The 15050-nt window shown below is 43.5% G+C and overlaps 2 protein-coding genes and 1 non-coding gene across 4 annotated transcripts in view; 1 reads left to right on the forward strand and 2 right to left on the reverse strand.

Annotated features, from left to right (window-relative positions):
* Window positions 1-15050, reverse strand: part of LOC100562976 (zinc finger protein 658B) — a 488523-nt gene that overhangs the window by 350101 nt on the left and 123372 nt on the right. The gene's annotated exons all lie outside the window — the stretch shown is intronic.
* LOC107983775 (uncharacterized) lies at window positions 4-7109 on the forward strand. Its single transcript, XR_010003742.1, has 3 exons — window positions 4-21; window positions 1755-1867; window positions 6464-7109. It is a non-coding gene; the product is annotated as an uncharacterized LOC107983775 (transcript).
* LOC134296944 (zinc finger protein 239-like) overlaps window positions 11014-15050 on the reverse strand; it is a 74884-nt gene continuing 70847 nt past the window's right edge. For both annotated transcript variants that reach the window (XM_062973136.1, XM_062973135.1), the window contains one exon: window positions 11014-14893. In XM_062973136.1, coding sequence (XP_062829206.1) covers window positions 13642-14604 — 963 coding nt within the window. In that variant the 5' untranslated portion in view covers window positions 14605-14893 and the 3' untranslated portion in view covers window positions 11014-13641. The remainder of the gene's footprint in view (window positions 14894-15050) is intronic.

Consider the following 15050-nt stretch of genomic DNA (forward strand, 5'->3'; position numbering starts at 1 on the left):
ATGGGATTGTGGACTCTCTTGGTAAGGCTCCCTCACTGATGGGATTTCTGTTTCAAAAGGCAGTATTAGCCTAAATCATCACAGTCACTGAGGGTCTGCAAGGCTGGGCTTATGTTAGAAATATACGACATAAGAGTAGTAGTAGTAGTAGTAGTAATATAACGCTAGCACCAATTCAGACTCAAGTGGGAAGATTACCCCCAAACTACCCCCAAAAAAGCAGAGCACCTATAAATGACAATAGGATACTTATAGTTGAGCATCCAGGTCACAACAAGCAGAGCGTGAAGTGATGTGGTTGTAAAAAATGAAGAACTTCGGAAGCAAAGATGCAGAGTTCAGTCTTTAAAATTACAAAAGGTTTACAAAAAATACATTTCTGAATGGTAAAGGACTAGGTCTGAGCTACTCTCTGTTTCCATCTCTTCTCGGGTTTAAAAGAGAGGGAAAAACTCCAAGCCCCACATCTCTCCTGACACACAAGCAGAGAGAAGTCTCAATGCTCACAGCACACACAGAGATATAAAAGTCAGAAATCTGAAGCAAAAGCATGCACCATTCTACAAAACCAATCAGAATGAGAGAAAGAAACAGAGAGAGAACATCCAACTGTCAATCAGGAGACAAGGGGGAGGGACTCCCTCAGCCTGTTCTGAAACTAGCTCCCTGTTCCTCATTGGGGACTGCAGACTTGAGCAGCATGGGGTTGAATCACAACGGATGGATCAGCAGCTCTTTCCTCTGGTCCAGTCTTGTCCTTCCTCCCAAACTGGGATGGTGTGGAGGCAGTCTCTTCTCTCTCACGTGGGATGTTACGTGGATGCCACTCTATCTGGCCGAGTCCTACAGACACCCCTTTTTTGTTCCCTTCTCTGCCTTCATCATTATTCTCCACCTTTTCTTTACAGTCACGGTTTTGCACCAAAACATATTTTACAACAAATCAATAGAAAAAGCAGTTCAATACACAGTAACATTATGGATTAATTACTCTATTTATGAATTTAGCACCAAAACATCACAATGTATGGAAAACATTGACTTCAAAAAACAATGATTACTAAACAAAATCATTGTTTAAATCCGATAAATAAAACATGATGTTTTGATGCTTAATTTGTAAAATCATAATGTAATTTGATGTTTAACAGGCTTTTCCTTAATCCCTTCTTATTATCCAACATTTTTGCTTATCAGCCAGCCAGTTTATGTTGGATAAACGAGACTCTTCTGTACTCTGAAATTAGGTATTGGATCTTTTACGTTGGAGCGGCAAAATCCAACCTAAAGGGATCATGGGAAAAGAGAACTGGGATTGGGGGAGAGAAATAAAAAGGAGGAAAGGATGGTGACATGGGTGGTAGTTGGTAAAGTCTAAAGCCAGATAAAAAGGCAAGCATTTGGAAGTGAAGGGAAACAGCATCCATTCCCCCAGAGAGAAGGAGATGGAATAAAAAACCGGGCTGGGCTGAGCAAAAGGCATTTATTTATTTATTTATTCATTAGCGATATTTATATTCCGCTCTTCTCACCCCGAAGGGAGCATATGTTACTAATCTCTCTCTTAGAGGCTCCAGACGGTCAACCAGTGTCCATCTTAACTGAACAAGGGGTGGGGAAAGGACAACATGTATATCTACTTTTCCTCCATGTCTGTGTTTTAAGGATCATATCAATCCACTTCTTATCCCACTTCCTTTGAGTCCTCATCACTCACACTGAGGAATTATGGTTTCTGTTCTTCTTCTTCACAGTAGATAACACTGAATGCAGGAAGCATTTGGGACACAACGGGTGCCTTCATCGAGACCAGCAAGCCCACAGAGAAGATGGAGATTCTGCCAGAGAAAGGCCCAACAAATGCCATGTATGTGGGCAATGTTTTACCCAAAATGTGGCACTTGTGATTCACAAGACACTCGATGTTGGGAAAAGCCATCTTAAAGGGAAAGTATCTGCAAAATGTGTGGGGAAACATGAGAAATTTCATACAGGTCAGGAACCATACAGATGCCAGGAGTGTGGGAAGTGTTTTGCTTACCGTTCACAATTGGTGAGCCACAAAAGACTCCACACAGGAGAGAAGCCATACCAATGTCAGGAGTGTGGGAAATGTTTTGCTTACAGTTCAGGCTTGGTTAGACACAAAAGACTCCACACAGGAGAGAAGCCATACCAATGCCAGGAGTGTGGGAAATGTTTTGCTGACAGTTCAACCTTGGTGAGCCACAAAAGAGTCCATACTGGGGAGAAGCCATACAAATGTGAGGAGTGTGGGAAAGGTTTTGCTTCCAGTTCAGACTTGGCGAAACACAAAAGATACCACACAGGAGAGAAGCCATACAAATGTGAGGAGTGTGGGAAATGTTTTACTTCCAGTTCAGACTTGGTGAAACACAAAAGACTCCACACGGGAGAGAAACCATACAAATGTGAGGAGTGTGGGAAATGTTTTACTCAGACTTCGTCCCTTAACCAGCACCAGAGAACACATACAGGCTAAAAAACAGCTATTGTGGGTAAATGTCTGATTTCAAACAGGACCCTTTGAGAAGTTCTGCGTTAGATTTGGTGGAGCCCAGTTCTTGTTATTTGAATCCCTAAGTTGGAGGTTCTGTTCTCTGGAGCAGCAGAAAGCAAGGTCTGCGTGACAGTCCTTCAGAGCAGTGGTCCTCAACCTGTGGGTCCACAGATGTTTTGGCCTTCAACTCCCATAAATCCTAACAGCTGGTAAACTGGCTGGGATATCTGTGTAGTGTCTCAGAGACCTCCGAGTCATGAACCCGTCGCCATTACGGAGCAGACCAAAGAAGAGATGGGGTTTCTGCCATTTCTGCACGATTCCGCTCCCTTCCAGATGTCCCCTGTTGACAGTTTTAGCCCACAGTTAATAAAAAGGGCCTTGACTCACAGCCTGGTTCTCCAGAGAGCGCTAGGTTTGACCGCAAATTGTTTTGGGAGGCTTCGCGCACAGAAAAGCAGATTTTGAGGAGGAGCACTAGATTAGCGGAGAAAACAAGCGTTAATTAAGCCGGTTCCCTTGAGAGTTCTCAGGGAGGACTGCAGCTGGCAAGTTGTTTGACTTTAGGCATTTTCCCTTGGGAAAGAGTTCAGACACCTGGCTGGAGATGAGAGCAAAGTCCCATAAAAGTTCTGGGCACCAACTGGCCTTTGCGGTGTTCAATGTGTCAGTTGAGGGATTCACATCGACTCTAGTTCTGCAGCGCGCTACTCTCGAGTAGACCGGCGTTGTAGCTCGTCTCCCTGTCAAGCCTGGACAGTGATTCAGCTTTACCACAACTAACTGCCTTGCCTTGCATCCTAGCCTCGGATTGAGCCCTGGAGCTCTTGACAGATCTTGCCTTAATCCCAACTCAAACAGCCTGAAGGTTTGAGTGTGTTTTGGTTGTTGGATTTAAAACTTTGAACTCTAATACTGGACATCTACTTTCATATTACTGGACTATATTTGACCTTTCCTGAAAGGTCTACTGCTGGACTATATACTCTGCTTATTTTTAGTTGTCTCCTTTATTTCCTTAATAAAGATATTAGACTGTTTATTGGCCTTCGTGTCTGATTCCCAGTGCTCACGCTGCCTGAGGTGTCACAATCTGGGAGTTGTAGGCCAAAACACCCGGGCACCCACAGGCTGAGGACCACTGCTTCAGAGGGTTAAATATGATTGTCTTGTCACCTTGTCTGAAAAGAAATAAACCATATGTGATTCCATGAGTTGTTCCTCTGGGCTTATTTTCCAACTCCATTTCCACCTTGGTTGCAAATGTCCAGTTTGTGAATTACAAGTTTTACTCAGTGCACTTTGCCCAGTCCATTGTATGATTTTATTGCTGTGTTTTTTCATGTGTTTTATAATGACTGTGATTTTATTTTATGCCTTTTAATTTTATTTGTGTGTTTTTTGTATTTGATACTACTGTATGCTTGTTTTATATCTTTGTGTCGCCCCAAGTCCCTCTGGGGAGATGGTGGCGGGGTATAAAAAATAAAATTATTTATTTACACAGCAAACAAGATAGATATGCTGGATTTCGTATCACAAAATCACAAGTCGAACACTTCCCAAGTGTCTAGGACTATGTGATTATTATTTTATTATTGCTAATGTGGGATTTGTGTATTGGTAGGGTTTAAATGAAATTTGTGTCTAGCATGTATTGCATACTGATTGCATCATCCAGAGTATGCTATAGTCTGTAAAGAGTTAATGACTGAGAAGCTGTGTTGACCTTGATGTGTGCCTGGAACCTGGGGAGTGTCCAGACAAAAGTGTGTTTGTGCATTACTGATTGCATCAGTTGAGATCTTGCTCTGTTCTGAGTTGTGTCTGCCTAGAATGAAAGCCAAGCCTGTGTTTGTCTGCAAGTCTGTTTGTCTTGTACAGTAAAGCTTTGTATATATTTTTTTACCATCGTCTCTGACGTCTCTTCGTTCTGCGCTCCATTGACAACATACAACTGTTGCTACTCTGCGAATTACTCTGACAATTATGACACAGCAAACAAGATAGATATGCTGGATTTCGTATCACAAAATCACAAGTTGAACACTTCCCAAGTGTCTAGGACTGTGTGATGTATTTTTGGATGATGCGTGCAGATCCCAGTAGGGTGGCCTTTTGCAGTTGGCAGATTGTGATTTTGTCAATGTCTATTGTTTCCAAATGCCAGCTGAGATCTTTTGGTACGGCACCCAATGCGCCAGTCACCACCGGGACCACCTGCACTGGTTTCTGCCATTATTATTATTATTATTATTATGTCGTGCCCTTGCAGAAACATCCTGTTTTCCTCCACAGTCAGGAGTGGTTAGCTTGCGTATTGTAAATAGGTTATGGGAGGGATCCAGAGTTAGCCCCTTCCCTTTAAGACAGTGGTTCCCAACCAGTGGTCCACGGACCGCCAGTGGTTTGCAAGAACTAAAATACGGTCTGCCTTCTAACCTTCCCTTCCCTTCCTTTGCCTTCTTTTATCTTGCCCTTCCTTCCCTTTTCGCTTTCCTTTTTTCCCTTCCCTTTACCCTCTTTTCCCTTGCTCTTCTTTCCTTCCTTTTTCTTTTCTCTTTCCTTCCTTTGCCTTTTCTCATGCCCTTTGTTTCTTCCTTTTTTTCTTCTGTTCCCATCCTTAGCTTTGTCTTCTTTTCTCTTGCCCTTCCCTCCTTTTTCCCTTCCCTTTGCCTTTTCTCTTGCCCTTCCTTTTTCTCTCCCCTTCCCTTCATTTCCTTTTCCTTCTTTTCTGTTGCCCTTCCTTCCCTTTTTCTTCTCTCCTCTTCCCTTCCTTTGCCTTCTTCTCTCTTGCCAACAATGGTTCGGGTCCACCCTATCTTTGCGATCACATCTTCCCCTGTGAACCTGCACATCCTTTAAGATCTGCTGGGAAGGCCCTTCTCTCGCTCCCGCCTCCTCACAAGCACGGCTGGTGGGGACGAGGGGAGGGAGGGCCTTCCTTCTCGGTGGTGCCCCCCCGGCTCTGGGACTCTCTCCCCAGGGAGATCAGATGAGCGCCCACCCTGTCCATCTTCCCTAAAGACCTGAAACGTGGATGTTTCAATGTGCCTTTGATGAATGGGTTCCTTTGTCGATTAGGCCCCCCCGCCCTCACTCATCGCCTGGCCTTGCAGCGCTGTATTACCCGCCCTGCCCTTGCAACTGTTCCTGCGCTAGCCCTTGCCCGCCCTCTTAGATGAACATGCCCACTGTTCTCGGCTACTGGTTGATGGTTATTGTTGTTCTTACGTTGTTATGATGTTTGTTGTTTGGTTTTATTGTTTTTATGGTTGAAATGCAATTGTATATTCATTGTGCTGTTTTATTCTGTCTTTGCTGGGCGTAGTCCCCCCGTAAGTCATCCCAAGTCCCAAAACTGCCAGCACAGCCCCCAGTCATCATTGGAGCAGTTAAGCCCCCCCACCACGGCAAGGTGGCACCTATGGGGCAGGGGGGAATCCAGCATATCTATCTTGTTTGCTGTGTCATATAATAATAATAATAATTGGAGGGCTTTCATAAAACTTTTGGGGACAGGGCAAGCCCTCAGTTTTGGAACTCCCTCCCCAGAGAGATGAGACAGGCCCCACACTGTCTTTCTTTCGTAGGGACTTCAATCAAGCTTTTGAGAATATTTGGCCCCTAGGCATCCTCCGTAATAATCACGCATCTTGCACTTCGTCCCATACCCTCTCTGCATTACTGCAGCTGGCACTCCTTTTACTCCAGTGTTTACAGCCTGGCCTTCTGCCGCCTTCTGCCGCCACAGGCAGAGAATCGCAGCTTGACTGAGTCTGAGTTGATGTTTTTATATAAACATGTTTTTTATTTAGTTGTATTTTACCTGGTGTTTACTTTTTAGGCATTTTGTGCTGTCTGTAAGTCGCTCCGAGTCCTGAGATGATGGTGGGATAAAAGAATAAAGTTATTATTATTACTTTATTTGTGTACCCTCAGGCCTCCCTTGGACTGCAGCTCCCATCATCACCATCTCCACAAAGGCCCTGGCAGGAGGGATGGGGGTCCTGGGAGTCGGAGTCCCAGAGGGAGGGGAAGGAAGGATACGACTGGTGGTAATTCTCTGGCCTGGCTTTGGCTGGAATCCAGCCTCACTCTGCTCAAGCCTGCAGTCCTCAAGGAGGGAGGAGCCACGAGATCCCATTGGCAAGGCCGAGGGAATCCCCCCCCTCACCTGGATTCATTCATGTCTGCCTTGCCCTTTTCTGCCAGTTCTCCCACCCCTGAAGGGACCCAGAGCGGTTCCCAACATACTCAATGGCAAGAGCTCCATGCCTTCCACGTCTCCAGCATCCCAGATCAGGGTGAATGGGAGAGAAGCCGAGACCCAACCTCCTCCTGTCAAGGAATGTCCTTCTTGTGTCTGTAAACAAACCTCTGGGCCCTGCAGAGATGCCGCTCTCCCAGTCGCCTGCCCAGCTCAAGGGCTCTTTTGCGGCCCCAACACTTCACCTCCTGCCTGCTGTGAACTGGCTGCTCAGTTCAGTCTCCTCTCTTGTATTTTGGAATACTCGGCCCTTTGGCCGCCCCGAATCCCTGCGGGGAGATGGTGGTGGGGTATAAATAAAGTTTTTAAATTATTATTATTTCCCTCACAGATTTCACATTTCCCATTCACTTTGGATGACAGCTGTCCATCAGGGAGATCTTAACCCAAGGTCCAAAATGCAGTCAACCTGGCTGTGTTATTCCACCCTGAAAGAGCAGAGTGTGGAGAAAGTACCCATGTGGACTCCAGCTCCCATCCTCCTTCCCCAGAGCAAGGCCTGGAGGGAGACCGGAGGAAGAGGGCCTCGGGTTCTTTCCAGATTTGGGGCCTTTGGGTCCTTGAGGAGGGAGGGAGGGAGGGTACCAGATGCCCTTCTCCTGCAATTCCCATCATCCTCTGCTTTGGTTCAGAGGGAAAGAGCTGCTCCATTCCGAATCCGGGGAAGGCCTCTGGTCCGGGTGGCATTTCTGGTCGGGGGCTTGAAGACTGTGCTGACCAATAGGACGGTGTTTTGACTGTGGTGTTTAACCCGTCTTCATCTCCGTCGACTATTCCATCTTGTTGGAAGGCAAAACATTCCCTGCTGATAATGTTCCAGACTGCAGGCCAGAGGCACTCCCATCACCACGAAGCGCCTTGAAGAACAGGTCGGCAGGCCTCTCACGCCTGGCCTTCTCCATACGTGGCCTGTTTGTGGGGCGAGAGGCTGCCTGTGGAAGTGGACACCTCTGCCACCTACACACATACACATTACTCACTTGGAGCCCCAGGTGGCGCAGAGGGTGAAACCGTTGAGCTGCTGAACATACTGACCCCACCCCCACACACACCTGGATTCATTCATGTCTGCCTTGCCCTTTTCTGCCATCTCTCCCACCCCTGAACGGGACTCAAAGCGGTTCCCAACATACTAAATGGCAAGAATCCAAGGAGGGAAGGGAAGGGAGGGAGGGAGGGAGGAGAAGGGAGAAGGAAGGGGAAGGGAGAGGGAAGGAAAGGAGGAAGGAAGGAAGGAAGGAAGGAAGGAAGGAAGGAAGGAAGGAAGGAAGGGGAAGAGAAGGGAGGGAGGAAGAAAATTAGAAAAAATTAGGAAGGAAGTCCCCCTTCTTCCCCCGCAAGTGCTGGGCAGGGTAAACAGTCCCTTTGTTCCCGACACTTGGACCTGATACCAGGAAAACCTGCCCATTTCCATTTCCAAACCCTTATTGTATGGGCTCCCCACATTCCTATAATCCAGAGGGCGGACTTGTGCCCTCCCCTCACCCCCTGGCCCATTTCAAGCCCAACAACCAATCAATGAGAAGCCGGCTAGGCCCTGCCTCTGAGGCCGCTGGCTTCTCCAACTGGAACCCATTAACAGCCGTCGTGTTATGTCATGTCCTGATAACAGCCTTCATCTTATCTTATGGGGGATTTACTGTATAGGCCAACCCTTTTGGGATCCAACGTTTCCCGTCTTTCCTTCACATTCTGCCTCCGGAAGAGAAGAGGAAGAGGAAGGGGAGGGAGGGAGATCTCCCCTCTTCATTTGCCCCCCAGCCTCCTCCCCCCCATCTCAAAGGGACCCCTTCCTTCCTTCCCCAGACACCCCTTCGTGTGCGCAGGCTGAGCCTCCAAGGGGAGAGGAGTGTGCGTGTTGCTGTGTTGCGGAGAGGAAGGAAGAGCGGAAGTGGGAGGAGGGTGTGGCCGGAGGGAGAAGCTCTTCCTCTCTGGGCAGCCAGTCCTCCGGGCAGGGAGGGGCCTTGGGGAGAACTCCCGCCCACCACGCGGCCCCCCAGTTAGGAGGTCTCCCCATGCCTGCCCTGGGATCACCACCTCTGATTTCTTAACCCTTTACAGTACTGTGAACACGTGTCTATTGAGAACTATCATTGCACACTGGAGGTATGTGTCACGCATTCCTGTCTATCACATCTCTTTCTACCTGGCAGTCAGAGGGTCTTATCACACACACACACACACCCCAAATTCCGTGGCCTACTCCTTCCTTCCTGCCGAGAGAGAAGCCCTTCTTTCTTTCTTCCAAGTTAAACACACCCAGTTGTCTCTCTCAGCGCTTCTCTACATCCCGTCTCTGGAGATATTCTGACCTGTCAATATCCGTCTTGAATTGTGGGACCGAGACCTGGAGACAGGGTCATTCCAGGTGAGTCTGAACAAAGCAGAAGAAAGGAGGCCGTGACTTCCTTGGATATAGACAGAATCCTCCTCTTGGTACAGCCTAGAATCACATTGGCATTTATAGCTGCTACATCAGTCTGTTCTTAAAAATAATTTATATTCAAAGACAAGAGAGATAACAAAAGCATGTTTATACAAACTACAAATATTTTTATCAATTTTTAAACTTTTTCATACATCCTTTGTTCTACAGCAGCCGCATAATATTCGATACAATCTACAATGCATTAACATTTGGCATCTATTGTTATTTTCACGCTTATACATAATTTCTTTCCCTCACCACCGTGCTCCCTCCCCCCAAGCCACTTCTTTTATTTATCATCTGTCCAAAATTTCATTTCCTCTTCTGGAGGTAATTTTCCCTCTTTCTTTTTGAATCCTCTTCCAATACATTTTCTCCAGACATCATCACAATCACTTTGTTTCCAGGTCCCTCTTTTAACTTTTAATTTGCATGTCAACCTATCATTTCTTGCCAGTTTCCATAGTTCCTGATACCGTTCTTCTATCTGTATATTTATTATTATATAATGAGAATAAAGCCATGCTAAGACTTTTCTACTTTAATGTTCATTGTGTCTTCTATCTCTCTAAATACCTTTCCCCAGAAATTATTTATATATTGACACTGCCACCACTTATGTATTTATGTTCCCGATTCTTGGCATCCTCTCCAGCAATTTTTGAGTAGTTTTTATTTATATTTGCGATACTTATGGGTGTTAGGTACCATTTCCATATCAACTAATAATAGTTTTCTCTAACTCGTATTGATACATTTTTCAATGTCTTTCTTCCCATCATTGTGAGCACTCAGTTTCATTGATTTTCATCTTTAGACCTTCCCAAATCTCTGTGAGGGTCTTATTCTTTACTTTTCCTTTACTTTTTTCAATTATATTTTATAATTTTTACTGGTTATTCCTTTCAAATTTTTATGTTCCTAATCTTTTCTTTCTTCATTCCAACCTTTATTCAATCTCCTATTTTATTTTTCCCTTAATTTTTAATCCATTATATATTTTAATTTTTTTGGAAATGTCATTTCCATTGTAATTGGGGTTATTATTGAACTTGTTATTAACTTTCTCCAATATTTTTAATGCAGTACAGTACTCAACATCGGTTACTAATTTCCCTAATTTTTTCTCAAACTATTTGAAAAAAAAATGTTCCAAATTTCTTTCTCCGCTTTACCTGAATTCATCATTAACCATTCTACATCCTTTTTATCATTCCTTCTATAACCAAACTTAGTCTGTTTGCTTCATGGTATTTTTTTGATATGAGGAAGTGCTAATACTCCTCCTTTTTGAGATCTGTGCCATAACTATTTAGTCTATTTCTTTGACTACCATTACAGTATTTATTTATCATTTATTGCCATTTATCATTCGTTTGTCTTGAGTCCCCTTTGGGGTGAAGAAAGGCAGGGTAGAAATGTCACAAATAAATAATGTATTCAGTTTTTCTTCTGTAACCTGAAATGGCAGCATTCGAAATAAGAAGTTTATCCTCAGAAGTATTTTCATTTTTACGAATGCTATCTTTCCAAAGATAAATGTGCATTTTCATATTCTATTAATCTTTTGAATTACTTTCCTCAATGCTACTACATTTACCTCTTCTATTTCTTTCAAGTCCTTTGTTATACTTACTCCCAGGTATTTTAATTTGTTCTTGATTCTCATTCCCGTATTGCTCTGTTTGATAAAGTCTTTTTTCTTCTTTCTTTGTATAATTAAATAACATCATTTCTGATTTGTTCCTATTTACTTGTAAACCCGTTGTTTCCCCAAATATCTCTCAATGATCCTTTATTCTATCCAGTTTACCTACCATATTTTAAATAAATAACGTGTCATCAGCAAATAAGTTCTCGTTCTGCTTTTCCTTTATTCCTACACCTTCTAAATTCTTATTTACCATAGAAAATTCTACCACCATAGAAAACAGAATTGGCGAAAGAGGGCACCCATGTTTTGTTCCCCTTGTGACTATTATTTCTTTTGTCACCTCGTTGTTAATTGCTACTACTGCTGAACTGTTTGAATAATATTGTTCTAATCATCCTTTTATTCCACTTCCCATTCCAAATTTATTCATAATCTTGCTTAATATCTGCCATTCCACACAATCAAAAGCTTTAAATATATCTCATGCTAGTATCCCCACTTTTAACTTCCTCTCTCGAGACATACATATTTTGTTTAATACTCTCCCTATCAAATGTCACATTTGTCTTCCTTTTACAAAGCCACATTGATCTTTTTATATATATTTGTACATGCATTTATTCATTCTATTGGCTATTACAGCTGATAATACCTTTGCATCCTGATTAACTAATGATACGGGCCTGTACGACCCTGCGTCTGTTAAATCTTTATCAGGCTTTCATATTAATATTATTAATTACTTTCTCCAGGATTCTGGTATTTTCTCTGCTTTCATTATTCCAATATGCAATTCTAATAATTTTGGAGGCAATATTTCTCTAAGACTTTTATGATATTCTTTTCCCAGTCCATCCATACCTGGAGCTTTCCGGCTTTTAAATTCTTACTAACTTCCCCCATTTCTGTCCTCTTAATAGACTGTTCCAATAATTTTTATACAAATTACAATTTTGGCATTTAAAAAAATGCCAAAGATAAAAAACATTAAAAAACAAACATTAAAAACTCAAGGACAAATACCTACATAATAAGAACAAAACTAATAGAAAAATGAAACTACAAAACTCTCACTGCATGCTGATTTGTATCTCTATTTACTCACTTTAAATGCTGTTCTATATTTACTCTTCCATTTCTAATTATATGAAACTAATTCCTAAAACCCACAATAAACAAATGCCCCCTCATTATTATAGCTAATAAATTAGTAGGTCCCAATCTTGTTTGTAGTTAGAGAAATATTTCATCAACTTAGAAGATTTGCCTATTTCAACAGATTCAAGCATCTTCATCCGTGCAATTTGGGAGAGATGCTATGTATCCTAAAGGACCCTTTGCTAATGGTAATGACTGAACAGTCTCAATTACTACAGGGGGTTTACTCTATGCAGGCATTACTATTATTATGTTTACATAGACCCCGCTTTATCTCTCCCGAAGGAGACCCAAAGCGGCATGCAATTAAAAGTATGACCACGTAATTTACAAATAAAACAAATATTTGCCAAGGAGCAGTCCAATAATCAGATGTCAGGAATGCAGTCACCACAGTTCATAAAATAACAACAACAACAACAAAGAAACAACCAAGAATGCAAGAGTACAAACCGAAGTCAGAATTCAAAAGTCAAGCCAGAGAGGCAGGTATACAAACTGAAGTCCTCCTATGAGCCCATAAGAACTTTAAGATCATCTGGGGAGGCCCTGCTCTCCATCCCAGCTGCCTCGCAAGCGCGGCTGGTGGGGACGAGAGACGGGGCCTTCTCGGTGGTGGCTCCTCGGCTGTGGAACTCCCTCCCCAGTGACATCCGGCAGGCTCCTTCCCTTCTAGGGTTCAGGAAAAAAAACTAAAGACATGGCTATGTGCGCAAGCGTTCAATGAATGAACTTTCGAGCTTGACACGGTCGGTTTTTAAGATTCTGGATTAACAAGGTCTAGTGAACGAAAAGGACATTACCTCGGTGCATGGTAATGTTTTATTATTGTATATTGGTTTTTATGATGTTTTAAATGTTTTTAGTTTTTAATGCCTTTTGTATTGTTGATGTGATGGCACTGTGTTGCCAATTTGTAAGCCACCCTGAGTCCCCCTGGGGAGAAGGGCGGGGTAGAAATACCGGAAATAAATAAATAAATAAGACCAAGTCCATCAATCAAGCCAAGAAGTCAGTCCAGAATTTAAAGTAAACAATTCAGGGTACAATAGAGTCCAGAACAGGATTATAGGAACAAGGCCAGAGTCCAGAATTCTATCCGAGGGGCAGCAGAGCCAAGATCCAGGGCAAGATGCATGACGTTATATGTTACAAAAGAGATATTCTTTTCCAGAACCCTTTTCTCATGAGATCTCAGCTGCTGCTCATTTCACAAATCATCCCAAAAGCCTGCGCTGCTTTTTTTTTTTTTCAGGAAAAGGTCATGTTAACCCCTTCCAAGCTGGCTGCAATACTGAGAAAAATCCTCCTCTGTGAGAGACCTGCCCCAGGATCAGTCAAGCCAGACCACAGAAAGTGCTGTACACGATAGATGCAGACCAAGGTGGTGGACTTCATCTGTCTGCCCATTCTCATTTTTTTCTGACTGGCACCTTTGAGTGGGGAAATTCTACTAGGAAACATACAGGCAGGGGTCCCCTAGCTGTGTGTGAGTTCTTTGATGTGTAATGCATGCTAAACCTTGTGTGCAGCTCTTTCCACAGTCCATGCATTTATGTGGCTTATGTAGATGTGCACTCTGACTGAAGCTTTTTCCACATTCCATTCAGTTATATGTGCGTCCTGTGATGGAGACGCAGTTGTCCACTCCGACTGAAGCTCTTTCCACATGATTTACATTTATGTGGCTTCTCCCCTGTGTGTATCCTTTGATGGATACGCAGACTTCCACTCTCACTGAAGCTTTTTCCACATTCCATGCATTTATGTGGCTTCTCCCCAGTGTGGGTCCTTTGATGGGAACGCAGAGTCGAACTGTGACTAAAGCTCTTTCCACATTCCATACATTTATGTGGCTTCTCCCCAGTGTGGGTCCTTTGATGGGAACGCAGAGTCGAACTGTGCCTGAAGCTCTTTCCACATTCCATGCATTTATGTGGCTTCTCCCCTGTGTGGGTCCTTTGATGGATACGCAGAGTCGAACTTTGCCTGAAGCTCTTTCCACATTCCATGCAGTTATGTGGCTTCTCCCCTGTGTGGGTCCTTTGATGGGTACGGAGATTCACACCATCACTGAAGCTCTTTCCACAGTCCATGCATTTATGTGGCTTGTCCCCTGTGTGGGTCCTTTGATGGATACGCAGCTTTCCACTCTCACTGAAGCTCTTTCCACATTCCACACATTTATGTGGCTTCTCCCCTGTGTGGGTCCTTTGATGGATATTCAGATGTGCACTCCTACTGAAACTCTTTCCACATTCCATGCATTTATATGGCTTCTCTCCTGTGTGGGTCCTTTGATGGATACGCAGACTTCCACTCTCACTGAAGTTTTTTCCACATTCCATGCATTTATGTGGCTTCTCCCCTGTGTGGGTCCTTGGATGGATATTCAGATGTGCACTCTGAGTGAAGCTCTTTCCACATTCCATGCATTTATGTGGCTTCTTCCCAGTGTGAGTTTGTTGATGTTTATTAAGGGAGCTCCTCCCAATGAAACATTTCCCACAGTCCATACAATTATGTAGCTTCACCCCTGTGTGTGATTTTGACAAGGAATCAAGATTTTCCATTCTTTTATATTTATGATTCAAATATTATGCCAGAAGTTGACAATTATGTACTCCAGAACAGGATAAGATTTCCTCTTTTGAGTCTTTGTATTGATTGCTGTAGTCTTCTTTCCTCTTTACCAAGCCCCTCTTCTTACAGCACAATCATTCCTTTCCTCCTTGAATACACAGGCATGTAGTTGAAATATAATTTCTCCAACTTATTTCTTGTTCTTGTCAGTGCTGTGTACTTTCATTTCAGTCCTAAAAAGGGGCAAAGTGTTCTTCAGAAGGTACATTCAGAGGTTACCTGCCAGACAAATGAGAGGAAAATCTCATCAGGAGTGGAGCAAAGAAAGATCTCACTGGACATGAAAAACAATAGCCTAGTGCTGTAGCAAATGCAGGAGAAGAAGGGGAAATGACTAGCCCAACTCAGAGAGCCAATTGCCAAACAAAGAGAAATC

Source organism: Anolis carolinensis, chromosome 2 (genome assembly GCF_035594765.1).
Source record: "Anolis carolinensis isolate JA03-04 chromosome 2, rAnoCar3.1.pri, whole genome shotgun sequence".
NCBI lineage: Eukaryota > Metazoa > Chordata > Lepidosauria > Squamata > Dactyloidae > Anolis > Anolis carolinensis.